At 35.6% G+C, this 20,672-nt stretch overlaps 1 protein-coding gene across 6 annotated transcripts in view; it reads right to left on the reverse strand.

Moving 5' to 3' along the window:
• LOC115874399 (protein split ends-like) overlaps window positions 1-20,672 on the reverse strand; it is a 245,229-nt gene that overhangs the window by 33,774 nt on the left and 190,783 nt on the right. For 3 of the 6 annotated variants that reach the window (XM_030889562.1, XM_030889566.1, XM_030889560.1), the window contains 6 exons: window positions 20,049-20,396; window positions 10,620-10,790; window positions 8,832-9,186; window positions 6,541-7,208; window positions 4,626-4,917; window positions 2,187-2,429 (listed from right to left, as the gene is read on the reverse strand). In XM_030889562.1, the coding sequence (XP_030745422.1) occupies window positions 2,187-2,429; window positions 4,626-4,917; window positions 6,541-7,208; window positions 8,832-9,186; window positions 10,620-10,790; window positions 20,049-20,396 (2,077 nt within the window). The remainder of the gene's footprint in view (window positions 1-2,186; window positions 2,430-4,625; window positions 4,918-6,540; window positions 7,209-8,831; window positions 9,187-10,619; window positions 10,791-20,048; window positions 20,397-20,672) is intronic. The other 3 variants (XM_030889565.1, XM_030889564.1, XM_030889561.1) reach the window with 3 other exon arrangements.

Raw genomic sequence — 20,672 nt, forward strand, 5'->3', positions numbered from 1 at the left:
TCACCATCGAATAATTAGTAATAATTTATATTTCACAATCGAATTAATAATTCGAATTATTTAGTAGAATTATAAATTTAACCTAAAAATAAATTCGTCCCAGCTAGTGCTCGTCTAGGGGCTATTTTAAACAAATTCTGAACCATTGCCATACCTATATTCTATCAATGAATAAAGAATAAAAAAAATATATTCTTTATTCAATGTATTCTATTAACTGTGCCGAAGCCGTTTAATAAATTAAACCATAATTTAAAGTTTTAAATTTAAAAGTGCCGAGTTTATGATAGTTATTGTTATGACCTTTTATAAACATTTCAATTCCTATTCCGATATAAGTATGTCCTTGTTTACGTGCGGTTCGTATTTCTTTTTATTTTATCAGTGATGATAGATAATTAAAATATAAACTGATTTATTCCTACGTGGTATAGGAAATAACAATGATTTCTGGATTTTTCTATATCGGATCGTTCCTTTCTTTGTCGATTCCCTTTATAAATCAGTTTAAGTGAAAATTTTCAGTTCGTTCAGAACGAAAGAATACTACTAATAGTACTAATTCTCTGACTAATTACTAATATTCGTCCATAAGAGGTTATGTTTTATGTTCATTTGTAATTCGGTTACCACAGATATAATATAAAATGCTACTAATTTTTATCTCGATTACATCGAAAAAGATAATCGAATTAGTTAGTTTTAATTTACTATCGAATTAGTCGTATTATTTAATTCGAATTTTCCCAACACTAGTTTCTGCAGTACTAGGTATGTCCCATGTATATTAAAAATAGGTAGTAAATAAACACTATTTCTATATTTTTTAGATGCAAGAAAATTTTGTTATATGTTTATGATCGGCGATTTTTTTGAAAATGGAAACAATTTACAGCAAGGTAAGATCATTTTTAACTATAGCGAACATTAGTTATCTCCAGTATGTGCGATTTATTGTCAATAATACAATAAATCTGACTGATACAATCTGATTGTTATCCGACTAAAGTCTCTTTTTCCTTCTTTTCGATTTATAAACCAGGGGCGCTATTCTGTACAATCGTCGGTATCGGTAAGTTACCGACAGCTATCGGTACGTACGCCCAATGAGCGTCGTGTTGATCGTTGTTGTCATAGTTACCGATCGGCCCTATGGCAGATATCGCAAATTTGTACCGACGACTCTCGGTATCTCTACCGTGAGGTTAACAAGGGCACGGTAGAGATACCGATTTTCGTCGGTACACATTTGCGATATCTGCCATAGGACCGATCGGTAACTATAACAACAACAATTAACACATGTTTACTATATACAAATACATATCGATAGCTGTCGGTAACTTACCGATACCGACGATTGTACAGAATAGCGCCCCAGGTCTCTTTGGGAATAATGCACGCTTTTTTTTAATAGTATATTTATATTTTATAAGTACCTATTGATATTTTTACCTCGTTTATTTTAGTATAAAAAAAATTGTTTTTCTGTTTTCAGGTTTTTATATAAGGCTCCTGTTTTCATGTTTCTGCCCTCGTTTTCTGTCCCTGAAAGCTGTGAATACGTGTATTTATTTACAAATTACTTAAGTCATGCTTATACCTTACTAATTTACGTTAAAACTGCATATAATTTAGTAATTGATATAGAAATCAATCAATTCTTTATTTTTTATATTTATTTAGTGACGTTGTCTCATATTTCAAATAAATATGTTTGAATAAATTTTTATTTTGTTTTATTTATGATAAGAAAGAGTACAAAATACATTTAAACTGAAAGAGTGCCCGCCATTGAATAACCGGAAACGGAAATAAAAATGAAGCCATCATGTCAACCTGTCAATTGGAAAATTAGTTCTCCAGACGACAACGAAGGCTTTCGGTGGCGTATCGTGTTTCCACGACTTAACACAGAGTTGACACTTCTTTCTAGTTAATTATTTTATAGTCTATACCGTCTATACCATCTATAAATTGTCTATACCGCCGGCGGCAATTTAGCCAGTTTGATGTCAAAAATCTAGTCAAATGGGTGTCTCTAATAAAGTTAGGCAGACCTAATTTTATTTTAGAATTAGTAGTTTGTTAAATTTGAGAGCCAGCTATTTCCGTAAGCCCCACGACCTTATGCACCACCACAGCACAAGAAAACAAACAAAACACTCCCTGCTACGTGGCCCTACCTTTACCTTTCTGTTGTGATCTCGGTTCGCCTCGATGATGACGTCACCCGCGATGGCGGTATCCAGCAGGTCCAGTTTCAGCCGCTTCTTCGGACTGATCAGTTCGTCGCCCGAACTGGGGCACTCCTCCAGCTGTTCCAGAAGATGGACCCGTTCCTTTTGCAGATTGCGGATGTCGTGCGGAGCGTACGGTACGGGCTCCACCAGGTTCTGACCACGCACCTGGTGGTGTAAGAATGGGTACTTGATTTAAGAAATCAGCGGTTATTACTTTTGACTACGACAACGGTACGTTATAAGGTTGCATGTATTTCGAGTATACGAGGAAATTGATTATATAGATCGTGATTTTTAACTGGAGATGTCAATTTTGAGATGGGGTAAAACGACCATTTAAAAATAAAAAAAAATCTTCCAAGTATTCGATTTCAAGACATAAAGGTTTACCTGTGAGGTAAAATGGATTACAGACTAGCATATACAGGGTCTCATTTTAGTTGAAATCATACGGTATCTCCGTTATTAGTAAAGATAGGAGGATGCGGTTTGCACAAACCTGTCCCTTTTTTTGTCAAACGGAAGATGCTGTAAACAAAATTTTCATAGCCCTCTTCGTTTCTGAGCTACAGGGTCTTTTAAAATTTTGCAATTTGGGACAGCCCCCGTATCTCCGTTATTGTGGACGATATCGAGAAAGTGAAAACCGATTCTTGTAAAACTTTTTACGTAGAATACAGTGGTGTAGTTTGTTTTTCTATAATTTTTTTGGGGAATATGAACTAAAATTAGGTTTTTTCAAATGTAACACCCTGTACATTTATAAATCACATAATCCGTCTTGCTTTGAGCTTTTCATAAATATATATCACTCTATTTTATTTTCATTATTTACTGGAATATTTAAAATATATCATTTTCTTTTGATAAATAACAAAAAATCAAAATGGTACTAAAATAGTCATACACATATCAAAATTTTATTTGGGATTGATAAATTTTACTTTTGAACTGTTACCACTGAATCTCTGAATATATTTTTATTTTTTATAACGGAATTTATTATAATGGGATGGGTTTGCAAATATCTAAAAGCTTGCATTATTAAAGCATTTTCCAGGTGTTCAACATTGTTGTAGTTGCCATGATATATTTCATTTCAAAAATCCACAACATCAGAAATTAAGAACGGACAAATCCGGGAATCAGGGAGGCCATCATATAAAACAATAGACAAATAGCAGTATATATATAATTTTAATAATTCTTTAGTTTCTTTTATTATTAATCATGGCCTACTAACAAATATGATCTTTTAATAAAAAAACTTTTAAATATTGCAGTAAATAATGAAAATAAATATAGAGTGATATATATTTTTGAGAAGCTTATGGCAAGCCAGATCATATAATTTATAAATATACAGGGTGTTCCATTTAAGAAAACAACTTTAGTTCATATCTTTTAAAATGTTCTTTTTATAGAATAACATACTACGCCATTGTATTCTACGTAAATAGTTCTACAATACACAGTTTTCACCTTTTCAATATCTTTAACAATAACAGAAATAGAAGGGGTGTCCCAAATTGCAAAATATTCAAAAAGACCCTGTAGCTCACAATCGAAGAGGGCTATGAACATTTTGTTTACAGCATCTTCCGTATGACGTACTTCTAACTTCACTAATATCGAAGATATCATATAATTTCAACCAAAATGGGACACCCTGTACAGTGAAAATTTTACCTACAGTTATGAAATTGAAGAAACATGGAATTTTACTACAAAAGTGTACTATTTCAAAAGTATAAAGCTTGTAAATATGTAAAGCTAATTATTGTGAAAATAATATTATGGTAATAATCATTAGATAGCTCTAAACATAGGCGAGCCCGGGGTGACACCTATGATGCTGTTTCTAAGGCGAGCCCTTTTTCTCTAAAAATTGATTCTCGAAATTCTCTCAAAATTGATTCTCGAAATTCTCTCAAAATTGATTCTCCTCTACATACATACTATGGAGGGTAGAGGTAAGAAGAATTATCTTCGTGTATTGAAAAGTGGTCATCAAAGACAGCGACAATTAAGATGGCGCTGCTGCAGCAAAAGTTCTACATTTGAAAGAAGCGCCAAAAAATAAAACAGGAAATACCATTAAAGAAAGATAGATAAATATACGTTTTCTGTAAGCGCGTGTTGTCTCTCTTTATGACTATCTTCACTTTATTTATAACCGCTAAGTTCAGTTCTATCCCTTATTGCTTATTAGCGCCACTGTAGACATTTAGTGAACCCTTATTTCCCCATTTTAAGTAATCACTTTCTCAAACCAAGTCTCATAAGAGATGTTTCTCCTTACCTCTATTATCCATAATACATACATAAAAAATCATTACAACCAAAAATCTCGTATAATTTCAGTTTCCATATTAAACTAACCTCCAGCGGATCCAAATGACCCGGGCTATCGTGTAAATATTGCCCATGGTCGTAAGGATCGTAGGGATCCTCGTGCGAAGCCGCCGATCCTTGGCTGTACTCGTCGTAGCTGCGATGCGTGGCGTGCCTTCCTTCCACGGATGCGTAGTCCATGTCGTACTCGTAGTACCTGGCGACTCGCGTTCGTCCCGCTCTGGGAGTGGCGTTTCCCGGTGTGCCCGGTGAGGCCACGGCCGCCACCGAAGATCGACTAGAATAGCTGGAGGTTCTCGGTCTTGTCGGGGTGTCATACCTTTCAAAATAAAATCATAATTATTTATTGTTAGGGATTGCATTATCGGTTCAAATGTAACAAAAACGCGTAGACGTAGAATACTACCGGTAAATCATCTTCAAAAGAAGATAACTTTCGGTAACCATTAAAAAAAAAAGAAATATACAATAGGTTAGAAGCCAGAAGCCAAATTTGTCAGAACTCAGAAAATATTAGAGACCAAAACTTTTATATCGAACTTTTATTACGATTGCAATAGATTTATTACAATATTTTTATTCCATAAAGCTATTAAAATATTCATAATATTTATTACTGCTTTCAAGATACCCCTTAAAAATATAATATTTAGAGTTAAATTGCACCAAAAACATTGGTATAATTTTTAATCGCAGTATGTCAACCAATGCAAGTTGCCGTGGAGCAGTTAGTTGCAAAATTCAAACCAGTTAATAACAGTTTTGTTAAAGTACTTGTTAAAGCATAATTTGTACCTTAAATTAACAAAGTAAGTATACTGAGTACAATATATTCACTATTTACCTATTAAATATACTAAGGGCTGCCAAAGGTTAGTCTTGGGTCGAGATTTCCGTATGTAAGAAGAGCAATATGCGTTTATAATGTACTGAACAAAGAGAGGGCAGTAAAACGTTGCCAAACGTACGAAATAAACCGAGAAACTGTGCACATTGCTAAGAGACGTGGAAGGGGATATAGCAGATTTGTCGCGGTCGACTCAATCAATAGCATATCAATACTTAAAATTCTAGGGAAGAGTGTACATCATGCGTTCAGCTTCACGATTTAATTACCTCTAGTGAAACTTTATTTCTTTATTTATTAACGAGTCGTTGTAATTTTCCCTATAGCTTGTAAATTTTTAAGCGCAAGTGCAACTTTGGTAAAAATAAGTGGAATTGAATTGGTGTTCGACAGTGGTCGCGCTATGATAACTCTGAATTCAAAAATCGATATCTGGAAATCCATTAGAAACATTTGATTGTAGTTTTTTTAAAACATTTTTAATATTTATGCTATATTTTCTTCGCAGACAGTATGTGTAAATCCTTATAAATAAAAAAGTTACATGATTGCTAAAAATTGCTATGCACTAAAAGGAAAATGGATGCGTTTTTAAAAAAAAAATTGAATAGAAAAAAAACAGGCCAAAGTTTCATAAACTAAAGTGCTTCTTGAGTCATCGCGTGTTGTGTTAAAAAGTTGAGTTTTTAAATTGTCGCGATTACAGATGTTTTCTCGATCGTTATAAAAAATGGACACCCTAACGATATCCTTATAATTCTATTTTAGATGCTCAGAAACATATCTAATGATTTTATCTAGTTATTTTTTCGAACAAAAGTCTGTTAAAAATAAGCGGTTTGCGATCGTGATTTTACTTTACTTGATAGAAAAATGCGTACCGGAGAAATGTGGCAACGCCGTCGCATTTCTCTCACTCCGACTTAATAAAATCCCTATGCGATTTACTTCCACACATGTAAATACCGACCCAAAAGTAAGAGTTGCCAGCACGTTATACCGGATGCAAGACCTTGGGAATTTCCGTAAATTTCAGTATACCGAATGTTTACCCCTGACTGCTCAGAACACACTGGTAATTATGAGGCAACTTACCTTGATAATCTGGAAACAGCTGATGAATCGAACGCCCTCGATGATGGTTCTCTCCTTTCTTCGAAAGGCGTACGATCCAACGTCGCCCCTTGTTTTTCCAGACGTTCAAAGAAACACTCCTGGCATTCCCGGCTTGCAAAATCCACCTGTAACTTCTGGCCCTTGAGCATAAAGCCGCGCATCTTGCTAACCGCTTGCTGCGCCTGCGCTACATGCTCGTAGAACACGAGAGATTGACCCTTTTCTCTATCGATAACGCAGCGGGTGACGGCACCAAAGGGTTCGAATTGTATGCGCAGGTACTTGTCGGTGACGGCTTCGGCAACGCCGTCCACCCACACGCAGCTATACGCCATCGACTTGCCAAAACCCAGTTTGACACGATTGTTGCCTAGATGTTCGCCGTCCATTTTTCTGATAGCTTTTACCACGCTGACGATATCCGCATATTGACAGAATGCGTAAGAGCTTACGGCTCCCTGCTTCTTGATGTCGATTTCAATAATTTCGCCGAACTGCTCGAAGTGTTTCCGAAGGTCCGATGCCGTAACGTCCTTCTCCAGATTACCAATGAACAGAGTACGGGTAGCTTTCGGGTTGTACTCGTCGATTTCCGACTCGTACCGGAACTCACCGTCGTCTACATCGCACACTGCATAAGAGGCCACCTAGAATTAATTCAAAAGTATTATCTCTGTACACTTCTCTCAGAATTTTCAAATTATATGACTATTAGACACTAAAAGTATGAATCGTATTTTGTGAAAATAGCATAGCTAATAGAACATCGCCTTTTTCACTTCAAAGTATATCGCAATATGCTATCCAAATGGTATTAAGTAAATAGTAGGACTATGTATAGAGGGCGGTCCGAATGCTATTCGAGAAACTTCGGCAGCATATTCTGCAGATAAAATTAAGTAAAAAATTTCAAAAGTTCATATAAATTTACTCCCTAAAATGCTTTGTTTCGGAGATACACGGTGTAGAAGTTTCATTTTTATTTTGTTTATTTACAAATAATATCTTAACTATACGAGTAGTCGATATATGGATAAAAAATGCTTTCTAGGTGTTTTTTGACATAAGAAATTTGATTTCGATGTCAATATGACTCCTACTTGTAGGGGGCGTCACCTACATGTTTTCTAACTGTTTTGCAGAGTAATAACTTCTAGTCGGTACCTGTATAAAAGTACCGAGTGAAGAAATATAAATTTTCGTCACTTTCCATTTAATTTCCAAAAATTTTGAATGGAAATAATCAATACATGTCATTATTGAGAAAAAATAAACATGTTGAGTATAGAGTTATTTCATTGAAGTGATAAATTTGGAAATTTTTTATTTTTTTTATATTAATCATAAATATTATTGGCACAAAAACATTTCAAATTTTTTATTTCAGTTTAATACCTATCTAGTCAACATATTTAATTTATGTCAATGATGACATATATTGATTATTTTGATTTCAAGTACCTCGACAACCATTACTCGTAGTGATTTTTACAAAGAGGCCTGTTTTTTAATGTATATTCTTTCGCTCAATAGTTACAGGTACTGACAAAAATTTATTACTCTTTCAACCAGTTAAAAAATATGTAAGTGGCGCCCTCTACAATCAGGAGTCATATTGACATAAAATCAAATTTTTCATGTCCAAAAACTCCCAGACACTAATTTTCATCCAAATATAGTTCACAAATTTTTTGGAAAAAATCGAAATAAAAATGAATTTCTTCATCGAATCTCCGAAACTAACCAATTTAGGACATAAATTTATACGAACTTTTTGACTTATTTTTGCTGCAGAAGTTTCCCGAATACAATTTGGACCACCCTGTATATTATCATTAAATTTTATGTAACTATACTAAATAATATAAAATATAATTAACATTAATTATATTTTACTCGATTTTAAACCGTTTTCTTCTTGCAGGACTTGCAGGAGAATATCATATAAATCTAGGAAATGATAGACCATTGACAGAGAGCTATATGGAGGGTTCAGTTTCCAGGTTGCTAGACTTTTTGAAAAGTATCGGACTGGAGAATGTAACCTAAAGATCAGAAGAGGACCAGACCACAGTAGATCTAGAAAGGTGGCAGTGGATCAGCCCGAGAGTCACTTCGAAGAATCTAATCTAATCTAATAATATAAGTCTAGCAGTATTGTGTATTTTGTCCATATTATAACTTCGATTTAATCCACGAACTAGTACTGCTTCATAATCACAAAAAGCATAAATAATGATTCTAGATATTTCAACTTTACTGATACCTACCTCGATCTTGCATCCAAAAAACAATTTGTCGTAGCTGACTTCCAACGCCTTCTCCGCATCTTCCGGCTTCTTGAAGCAAACGATGGCGTACCGGTCGGCGTTTTGTCCCACCACCTTCACCCACCTTACTTTGCCGTGTTTTTTGTACTCGTGGAACAGTCCATCCTTCAGAGAGGTGTCGCTAGATCGTACCGGCAAATTCCGTACGCAGATGGCCAATGGTCGTCGGTCATCTCCCGTCCCAGGGCCGGCTTTCTTCCGATGACGGTGACGTCGTGAACGTCGCGACGTTGTAGACGATGTATCCCTCGACGTAGAGGACGAAGAGGAACTGCTGCTACTCTGTGACCGCGACCTGAAAAGATGAGAATTATAGATAATACATAGGGGCAAAATAATAATAAGGACAAAGGCAAATGTTTTTGATGATATAAGAAGTTATTTTGTGAATTGAAATGAAAAAGAACTCCATTGAGAAAGAGAAAACATTCGGTTTACTGCTTCTGAATGTTCTAGTCGGTAGAAATAGTGGACCTCTCACCTCTGTATACAGACACGAATCTCTACACACACACGGGACAGTATTCTCAGTCGAACCATTCTGACAACCAAGATAGAACTATTCAAAACTTGGCATTGAATAAAGATGTTCATTCTCTTCCAGACTATTCCTTTTGCAAAAGTAACATCAGAAAAAGCCAAAATAATATAACATTAAAACTGCTGTTTAGTCTGGAATTGCTCTGGATTAAAATATAGTCTAACCAAGATAGAACTATTCAAAACTTGTCATTGAATAAAGATGTTCATTCTCTTGACTATTCCTTTGGAAAAAGTAACATCAGAAAAAGCCAAAATAATATAACATTAAAACTGCTGTTTAGTCTGGAATTGCTCTGGATTAAAATATAGTCATTAATTTTAAGCAACAACAACTGTGTTTTTTCTCGGCGTAAACGATTTTTGGACTTGTAGAATGTAGAATGTTTAGGAGGGGAATTAATCACCGCGAACTTACAAATGTGTTTCTCTTTCTTAAGTTATAACGAGTTATAACTCATCATACAGTCTCAGGGCTTTAACAAAAGCCAGTATCTGAGACGGCTCCACAGAGGCCAGCTCTCCATCGTCGAAGTCAGAGGCCAGCTCTCCATCGCCAAAGTTCATGGCACAAACGGTCGTCGACTCGGTGCACTCAGTGATCAGGTGTTCTGGTGTTTCCCCACAGAATCTGCGTTCGCCGTTGTTTCTCAGCTTCAGCCTACTGAGGTGTTCATCGAGGAGACAGTGTCCTGTTAGAAACCCCGTGACAATTCGAAGATTGTTTTTACTTAAATCAAGGAAAATCTTTGATTTTTCTCGGTCGTAAGTTCTCGAGTGTCTTAGACCGTTGGAGGACACCCATTCCAGGTTACGGATGGAGTCTTCCAGATTCTTCAGTTCTGCTTTCAGTTGGTTCCCGCTTGGAAAACAGAACGCTTCTGATCCAATTAGTGGTGTGTTCGCTCCTTTTCTAGCTAGATTATTTGCTTTTTCATTGCCTTGGTGAGCAGGCTCCCAGTTTAGTTCCAGCGAAAGAAGTTTACAAAGAATGGATACTCAGAAACCGTCACAGTAGAGCCAGAAACGGGGGAAAGCATTTTAGAAATCTGGAAAATTTAAGCCGGAAGAAGAACGTGACCAATAGAAACGAATGAAGAATGTCAATGCTACACCCAGCATTCCCAATTGATTCTATGTTTTCATGATTTATAGAACTTTGTTAAAAGCTGGAAAAGATGCGCTTACCTTGATGGAGATCTGCTGCTAGTGCTCCCGTTTGGTGTCGGTGACCTTGAACCGGATCTAGACTTGGTTTTTTTCCGCACGTTTTCGGAATTCCGCCGTTCGTTTGTATCCGACGGTGCTGAGTTATACCCTGTTGTTTCCGACTGACTTCTTTCGTTACTATTATTATACCTGAAAACAAAAAAGAATATTTTAATCCATTGATATTAACAAAGAATTTAACTTTTTCAACTTTTTTGATCCCATTTTCATGGGCATTAGACTTCTATACTAATATCCGTCTTTATCTAATGTAGTTATACAGGGTGAATCTTAAATAAGTGCAAATATTTTAGGGGGAGTATATTTCGATCCGAATTTTTTTTGAAAAATTGAAATTTTTTGAAAAAAATGTTTAGCTTTTTCTTAATTTTTAGTTAAAAAACATAATATGGTAACATAGATAGTAGATTAAATTTATAAGAAAAAAAAACCAAAAAGGATTCTCAAAGGTTCTCAAAATTTAAGCGATTTTTTTTTAATTTTTAAAAAGCAAAATATCTCGGTTATTTTGGACTTGTTTGAAAAACGGAAAAGAGAAAATATGTTTCTTTAATCGAGATCTACCAGTCCTGAACATATTTCCACTTATTAGACCGTTATTAGACCAAACCAAACCACCCCTATTAGAATCTATACTAATATATAAAATCCTTAAGTGACTGACATACTGATTAATTACGATCCTGCTCAAACCACTCAACGTAAGAAGCTCAATTTTGGCATACAGGTTGATTCTAGGTTTGAGGTGTGTAGAGGTTCGATAAGAAGGGATATTTCGAAATTCCAGTTCCAAGAGGGTGAAACCACCCCTCAAATATTACAATATTTTTTATTTAAAAAACGGTCAAGTTTCCGAAAAAAACGCTTAAACACGTATATTTTATTTTGTTTTTTACATATTTTAAGATTTTTTAAAAATGTATACAGGGTGTTTCGAAAAATCTGGTCATTGATTAATCATGATCCTGCTTAAAGCGCTTGACGTAAAAAGCTGATTTTTGGAAAACAGATTGACTTTAGGGTGTAGAGGTTCGATAAGCAGGGATTTTTCGAAACTCGAATGAAACTATCCCTGAAATATTAAAATATTTTTTATTTAAAAACCGGTGAGTTTTTCGGAAAAACTCTTAAACACGTATATTTTATTTTGTTGTTTTACATATTTTAAGATTTTTTATAAATTTATACCGGGTGTTTCATAAAATATGACCATTGAGTAATCACGATTCTGCTTAAACTGCTTGACGTTTAAAGCTGATTTTGGTAAACGGATTGACTGTGGGATGTAGAGGTTCGATAAGGAGGGGTTTCTCGAATCTCAAATACCAAGAGGGTGAAAACGCCCCTCAAATATTACAATATTTGTTATTTAAAAAACGGTTAGTCTTTCAGGAAAACGCTTGGACAAGCATAATTTATTTGGTTTCTTACATATTTTGAAATTTTTTAAAAAATCATACAGGGTGATCCAAAAAGTTGGGTAATTTCTTAACCACGATTCTGCTTAAACTGCTTGACGTAAAAAGATTATTTTTATCGTTTCCATAACGATTTTGCTATTTTACTTATATTTTTATTCTGTTAAGGCTAGATTAAATTTGTCAAAAAAGTGTCAAAACGTCCGTTATCGTATGAACGGCATATGAACGGATCCGTTGACGAGCTGAAGTAAAATATTGAGGAAAAGTGGCGCGAAAACACTATGGCCAATCAGAGCACCGTCGGACCCGTATCAACGTATAACGGATGCATGAAAATCAAGCTTAAGCATTAGTAAAATCATGAAGTTGAAATTTGGGTATATAACGAAAGTTGAAAACAAAAGTCGTTGAAAAACTAAAATTAATCAATTTGATATTATCTGATTATATACAATAATTCAGAGTTTATGAATTATTGCTATTCAAACCTCTTTAATATTATTTTGAATGCTATATTACCCCCCAAAGAAGGAAGAGGATAACCTACAAAAAGAAATGAGATCCCATCAATAACATAGAATGTAAAAAATGCCAAGTCTCACAACACAATTCTTCCAGTATAAAAAGTTGTGAGAGTTCATGTAAAACCAAGTCAGTTTGTTTTATTTAGTTTCACTTGAAGAATTTTATTATAAATTGTTACTATTAATAATAGACATATTTATTTCTGTAATAATTATAATGACTTGGCAATTGATGATTGACTTGGCATGTGATATGATATACTATACTAATTAAAAAAACTTTATTCTTAAGTGCACTGTTTAGATTTACTTAGTAATCGAAATGGTAGAATATTCTTTTATAATTATGGTGTCGTGCAATGCATATTCATGGCAGCGCTCTCCATTATAGTGGATAGCAAACTGCAGGAGAGAGGATTGGGCATTAGATACAGATACGACGGCGGTCTGTTCAACATAAAAAGACTCAGGGCAAAAACACATACAAAATTCATCACAGAACTTCAATACATAATAAATGTTGAACACATATACCTGGGAATACGAGGCTTTGGGCCTTGCTAAACATTGACAAAACCAAAATCATCACAACAATGCTATAAAAATCGGAGAAGAACTATTGGAATATGTGGCGGAATTCAATTACCTCTGCAGTTTGATTTCGGAAAAGGCCAACATTGACTCTGAGATTCAGCCCAGGATTAGCAGCGCCTCAAGAGCATTCTGGAAATTAAAAGACAGGGTTTTCTACAATCACAACTTGAGTACAAAAACGAAGCAATTATAATCCCCACCATGTTATATGGGAGCGAAACCTGGGTGCCGTACCGCCGACACATGAACGCATTAAACAAGTTGCAACAGAGACACCTTAGACTAACCTTAAGAATCAGGTGGTTCCATCATGTCTCAAACGTATCGGTCCTTGAAAAAGCTAACTGCGAGAGTATTGGAGTCATGGTGACAAAATCCCGCTTAAGATGGGCTGGTTACGTATGCAGAATGCAAGAAAACCGCATACCAAAATCTCTGCTTTACGGTGAGCTTGTAGACGGTAAGAGGAGGCCGGGTGGACAACTGAAAAGGTACAAGGACATTTTCCACGAAAACTTAAAGGGGTTTAACATGCAGAATGAGTGGGAAGAAGCAGCTCACAATAGAACTCAATGGAGAAGGCAACAAAGCAATGAGTTTTTTGAATGTCCGTAGTGCGGTAGGCAGATAACATCACGTATCGGGCTTTTCAGTCACAGAAAAGCTCATGAAAGAAAACGCCTTGCGTGACCATCTTCTGATGCGTGTCGAATACTCGTCAGCGTATGTATATGTATGTATAGGTATATGTCGTGCAATTGTCAAGTTGTTACAATTATTACAGAAATAAAGAGGTCTAATATTGATAGTAACAATTTATAACAAAATTGTTGAATAGGTGCTTAAAAAGAAACTAAATAAAATAAAACGACTTGGTTTTGAGATCTCACAACTTTTTATAGTGAAAGAATTGTGCTTTGAGACTTGGCATTTTTTTACATTCTATGTTTTTGATGGGATAAATTTTACAATTCCCGTGTGTGTACGCCACTGATATCCATTATGTTTAAGGTTCGTGCAAAATAAGAGAGCTGCTAATGAACGAAAACTCGTTCGTACTTTACAAAAACAACCAAATAATACGGAGAAGCGACCTATTTTTGTAAAAAAAGAGAAAAAACGGCGAAGTGTTAAAGATAATGTAAAACGAAAGGTGCGTTCTCCTTTAAACACATTAACAAACGTTACAGAAATTTTACACGCCGACAACAACGCTCGATAAGTTTAACCGCAAACGATATAATGAATCATAAAAGGCTTTTATGAAACATTTACATTTTTAACAGGATGTAAGCCAGAAAGCAGCAGAGGTTCGGTTTTATGCGGTAGCAATAAACTATCGAGCCATTAAACTATCGCCTGTTTATTTTTGTAATTAGATTGCGTTATCTGCTTTAATGTTTACGGTTATTGTCAACTGATTTATTGCAGACAGTTATAAAGCTATTTTTCTCTTTTTTATCGGCTCATTGTTATCCTTCAGTCGGGGAATTTATTTTGTCGGCAAAATTTCCTTGCAACACTACCAAGATACAGACTGACAAATGGATCTGGAACAACGGGGCAAGGATGAGGGAAACGCAGTTCTCTGAAAACATGGCCGAAGATTTGTTCCAACATAGAATGTAGAATGTTTGGGAGGGGGGTTAGTCACTGCGACCTTACAAATCTATAGTGTATCTCCATTTCTTGAGTTATAACCAGTTATAACTCATCATACATCAGGGCTTAGTATCAGTTGGAATACAGTATCAATGTGCGAGAGACAACAATAGAAGAGCTTATTCAGATAAGCTCATCAATATATGCTCAGACAGTCAGGCGGCACCTGCGTCGCTTATGAGCCCGTCAGGTATCGTCGAGACTCGTCTGGGAATGCCTAGGTGAACTGGGAGATCTGGCTCGAAGGAACAGAGTTAAATTATTCTGGGTGCCGGGCCACAGCGGCATCCAAGGCAACGAAAAAGCCGATGAGCTAGCTAGGCAAGGATCATCGGCATCCTATCTTGGTCCAGAGCCAGTACTGGGAATACCCAAATGTATGGCCCGTAGTGCACTTAAACTCTGGATCGGGGAAAAGCAGAATGTCCACTGGAGAAACAGACAGGGGTAAAGGCACAGCAAGACTTTTATCCAAGGACCTAGCTCTAAAACCGCAAAAGAACTGCTAATGCTTTGCAGGAATAAATTGCGGATTACAACAGGCCTTTTGACAGGACACATGGCTGTCAAGTGTTACCTGAAGAAGCTCAAACTGTATCAAGGAAGTCTTTGCTACAGACTCTGCGATAAAGATCCTGAAACAGCGGAGCACATAATATGTCACTGCGAGGCTCTGGATCGCAAGCGACACTTTTTATTTGGGAAAGCTAGGCTAGAACCGGAGGAACTATGTTCCCATCCTATCAAGGACCTGGATAAGTTAGTGCAGGGCACAGGGATAGGAGAATGGGTGCAGATACAGAAAGGGGACAAACACAATAGGCCACACAGGTCGTAGTGTTTCCGGCAGAGGACGGCCCCTTGTTGTGAAAAAAAATCAGGGCTTTGACAAAAAAACAATAACTGAGATGGCTTCACAGAGGCTAGTTCTCCATCTCCGATATCAGTCGTACCAAAGTTTATGGCACGAATGGTTGTCGTCTCGGTGCACTCAATGATAAGGTTTTCTGGTGTTTTCCCATTTTCCCCACAGGACCTGCATTCGCCGTTGTTTCTTAGCTTCAATCTACTGAGGTGTTCGTTGAGAAACGAACCTCTTAGAAACCCTGCGACAATCCGTAGATTCTTCTTACTTAAACCAAGAAAAATCTTTGATCTTTGATTTTTCTCGGTCGTAAGTTCTGAGGAATTTCTTCGAGTGTCTTAGACCGTTGGAGGATTCCCATTCCAGGTTCTTGAGTTCCGCTTTAAGTTGGTTTCCACTTGGCAAGCAGGACGGTTCTGGTCCAGTTAGTGGAATGTTAGCTCCTTTTCTAGCTAGATCGTTTCTTTTTTCATTACCTTCTATCCCTTGGGAGAGCTGGGACCCAGATTAGGAGGACTTTATTTTCTTTGCCTAATTTGTTCACCTTCTCTAGACATTATTTGACCAACTTCGAATAATTGATGGTTACTGAGTTGATTGCTTTTAGTGCTTCTTGACTACCAGATAAAATGTCTATTTCCTGTTTCCGATAGTTTCCCGCTATTTCCCGTTTCCTATCTAAATTTTCCAACATAGCAAAGAACCGTTCCTGGTACGGTTACGCAAGAATCAGAAGCAAGAATCAAAAGAACTGACCTGCAAATTCAAGACTGTTTGTCAACTGATTATTGTTTTCTTTATTTCTTTGATTACTTTCTGCTTTTCAATTGGTGATTCCTCATGTTTTATTTGATATTTATCGTTTTTTACATATATTTAAATAAATTAATTTATATTTTTGTACTAAATATGATGAGTGACGAAGAGGACAATGATACTGAGTATGAGGATACCACTGAAGATGATTTGAAACTTTGTTAATTAAATAAAGCAAAGGTGATTTCGTATTAATTAAAAAAAATAAATTCAATAATCTGTAAACTGTAAATAAATTCAATAAAATACGCAATTTATATCGAAAATACCGTATGATATAAAAACGGCGTCGTTGGTTTGAAACTTGGAAATGCCATTCCCCATATAATTTTACATATCAAATGACAGCAACCTTCATTTCATAGCCATCGCTGAGGTTTTTTTGCAATAAATGTTGTATCTAACCGATATTAATAATTAAAAATTAGGTTGTGAATTTGATTCTAAAATCAGTTCAAAAACCGTTCCAATCCGCATTTAATTTTGGTATAGTCACAGAACTGCCCGCAAGTCGACACATACGTACAAATCCAATGTCGGCGATCCCAATTAAATTACCGTTTTAGGCCGATACAAATATCTGTGTTGGAACAAACCTTATAATGTGCACAAATCAAGTTAAAGGTAGAAAATACAATATAATAACATCGCCACTGAATATATAAATAAATACTACGACTAGTACATATTTCAACTATTTCCATGGAGGGGTTTAAAACTGGAGGTACAACTGCCGCATTTTTGCCCGCAATTCTTTTGCTGCTTAAGGTCGTTTTTCCAGATAGCGTTTATGTAGATATAATAGGCAATAAGAGCTAACCAAGCATATGTTCAGAATCAAATTATTAAAATAACACAGACACTTAAAATATAACACAAAACACACTATAGGGAGACAATGTCAAAACTAACAACCAGAAGAATCTCTAGGACCCAAAATACAACAATACTCACTACCATATTTTTTACTATACTACTCTGTATACTTATAAAAATTATTTTTTTTCAGAAATTTAGGAAATTATTACAACAGCATTAATTATTATTTAAAACCTAAAATATATGTACTTATATTCATATCGACTCACACAGATCTCACAGACATAGAATATCAACCAAAATATATTAAAATCCCAGTGAACGTAAAAAAATCATATTAGTAAAACATGAAGGTATTTAAATGTTCGAATTAAAGAACATAAATATTACGGATTTTCGCAAATTTATAATTTGTCAAAATTCATGGGACACGAGCCATAAAATTAATTACTGGAATAATGCCAAAATTTTAGTGAATTAACTGATTGCTGCAAAAAAATAAGTGTATTAGCAAAATATGCATCTGTAGATGTTAGCAATCTTGTTTTAATAAATCTTAATAATCAACAAAATATGTATGTATATACCTACAGACCAGACACTTTAAAGCAGTGATGGCAAACCTATGACACGCGTCTCGGTGCTGATACGCGAGCTTATTTTAGGTGACAGGCGTCTTTAAAGATAAAAAAATCATAATTCAAATATTTGTCCCTCATAACGGCCAGAGTTGGTTATTAATAATAATATTATTACGTATAACATATATAATAATCTAGTTGAAGCCTGGCGCATCCGCCATATACTTATTTTTTTTTTAATTAAATGAAAAACAAAAAATCCGGCGACGACAGTTTTTAGAAGAGCCAATTAGCTATCGTTTAGTAAAAAAAGCAACTTTCTAGAGCAAGTCGTTACTTCAGTAGAGACGACACAGATAAACATTAGCATTTTATATATGTAGATTACAAACTTTAATTAACTTAACAAAAATTATAAATATTTCACTCTTTGTCTTTATTTTTGTGATGTGTGACACGCCACGAAAAATATGTTTCGATTTTTCAAAATTCTGACACATGGAGCTTAAAGGTTCGCCATTGTTTATTTAAAATTTGATATTTTTGACAAGGTAAAAGAAGGTAAAAGATGGTAAAAGCGAGGGTAAAAGCTAACAACTACATTTACCTAATAATGAAAATGTTCTAAAAATGTTCCAATAAGAATAATTACCTATCATATAAAGAAAGTATCTTTGATCGTAAGATTTTCTATTATATGCCAGAACTTATATTTTGAGAGAGTACTTGAATGGAACTTGTTTCTAGCAAAATTTCTAATGAAGCAATTAGAATGCCTACGCCAACGTAGGTTTATAATTTTCTGTTGGTTTTATTTGTTTTTAGTTAATTCAAATTAAGCGTTTTCTCCCTCTATATTAAAAACATAATAGTCGTAAACAATATATCGGTCCAAATAAAACAAGACATATGGATATTATGGGGATATATAAGTACTTATATAGAAAGTGTTGTATTTTCCACCAATATACATGTGTATCTAACGATGTGATGACTTCCTGTTATTAAAACTAAATAGGAAAGTGTTTTAAAATGTGTATGGACCTCGGTTTGGAATAATATCTAATAATCTAATAATAAAGAAGTGTGATCGGTCATTAGTGATTTTAATTACATCAATTAATATTCTATTAATCAAATGACAAAATTTCTTGCCTTTTAAATTCTTATAAATATTAATCAATCCTCCATCCATTTAGATGCCGTATAAAAAAGTCCCCTAAAGAAGACAATATTCATATTGTTATTTGACTTCAAATAAATATATATACCATGCGACCGAAAAAAAGGCGCCAAAGACGGCTGGGACAATGGGATAAATCACTTATTACAATTATGCCATTTCAAATTATTAAAAATTTGTTGATCGTTCTCCACACTCAATTCAATTTTATTTCTATTCACTAACTCGAGACTCGATCGTCGCGACAATTTCCTTTTCCATTTGCCCCGTATTGGTAATATTCAATCTCAAAAAATGCCCTACTTCCTCAATATATCATTTCCCTTCAATTTCCTTGCGGCTGAATTGTGGAGTTATTGGGTTGTTTAAAGTTCAGGATACCTGAAAAAGGCTCTCTCCGGCAGTGAAGGTAAAAGCAGATAATAATCGTCATGAGAATATTATAAATATGCTTCAATAAATAATATATTTAAAAGAAACAATACTGCAGGAAAATAATCCAAAGAATAAATAAAATACATAGTATAGATAACCGCAGAAACGTGTTTCTGGCTTATAGATTTCAATACTGTTCATCAAAGTTTTAAGATGGAAGATGTGGAATGTAGAATGAGTGATATGGGGATTTATTACTGCGACCTTAAAGATTTATTGTGTCCTCCTTTCTTGAGTTATAACTCATCATACAGTCTATAACACATCATTCATGGGCATGTTCCTGTTGTAGGGGAACAGGGTATTTCACGTCCTAAATTTAGCCATTTAGGAATAAAAATAAAAAAAATCCGATTATAATAAAAAAAATCTGATTAAAATAAAAAAATATATTTTTTTTTATATTTTTTTAAATTATGATTTTTTTCCACCTTACCTTGAAATGTCCGAAAAATGGACAGATCTAAATGAATATAAGCAAACTCACCTGGACGACTCGTATCCGGATATCCAACTGCCGCTCCCCCGATGTCCGCCTCCACCACCGACTCCGCCGCCCCCACCGCCGCTCCCCGCCACTCCGCCGCCGCCCCTAAACCGGTCGCGGTTCCGGCCGCCCCTGCACGTACCGGTGGCGGTCTCTGGAACGGGCGTGGTGACGGTACCGCGTCGCGCGGCCTCGGAGGCGGCTTCCGAGGGCGTCCTGCCGCCGCCCCCTCCTCCTTGGCCGCCCCCCGCCGTCGACGTGGTGGACGACGACCGCTCGTAGAAGCGGGAGGCGGCCGACGAGGGGACGGCCGGGTCTGACGATGAAAAACCATGCTCGTCGGATGATCTGAAAAAGATAAAAATAATGATGTAAAATAACGGTGGTATTTCTGTTTTTTAAAGAAGGGTAAAAAAGTAAGTGTACCGTGTAAGCCCGCGGCCACACAGAAAGCGATTTTTGTGTGAAGACAAAAACAAAATAACAGGATTAGCCCACGGCCCCACAGAAAGCGTTTTTTGCGTGTGAAGCGTTTTTGCGATTTTACCGTTTGAAGCTTTTTCATTTGTGTTCATTAAAAACACGTAAAAGAAGCGGCAGGTCTCCAGTTTCTATCAAGCATTC

Source organism: Sitophilus oryzae, unplaced genomic scaffold (assembly GCF_002938485.1).
Source record: "Sitophilus oryzae breed Bouriz unplaced genomic scaffold, Soryzae_2.0 scaffold_1274_pilon_pilon, whole genome shotgun sequence".
Classification (NCBI taxonomy): domain Eukaryota; kingdom Metazoa; phylum Arthropoda; class Insecta; order Coleoptera; family Curculionidae; genus Sitophilus; species Sitophilus oryzae.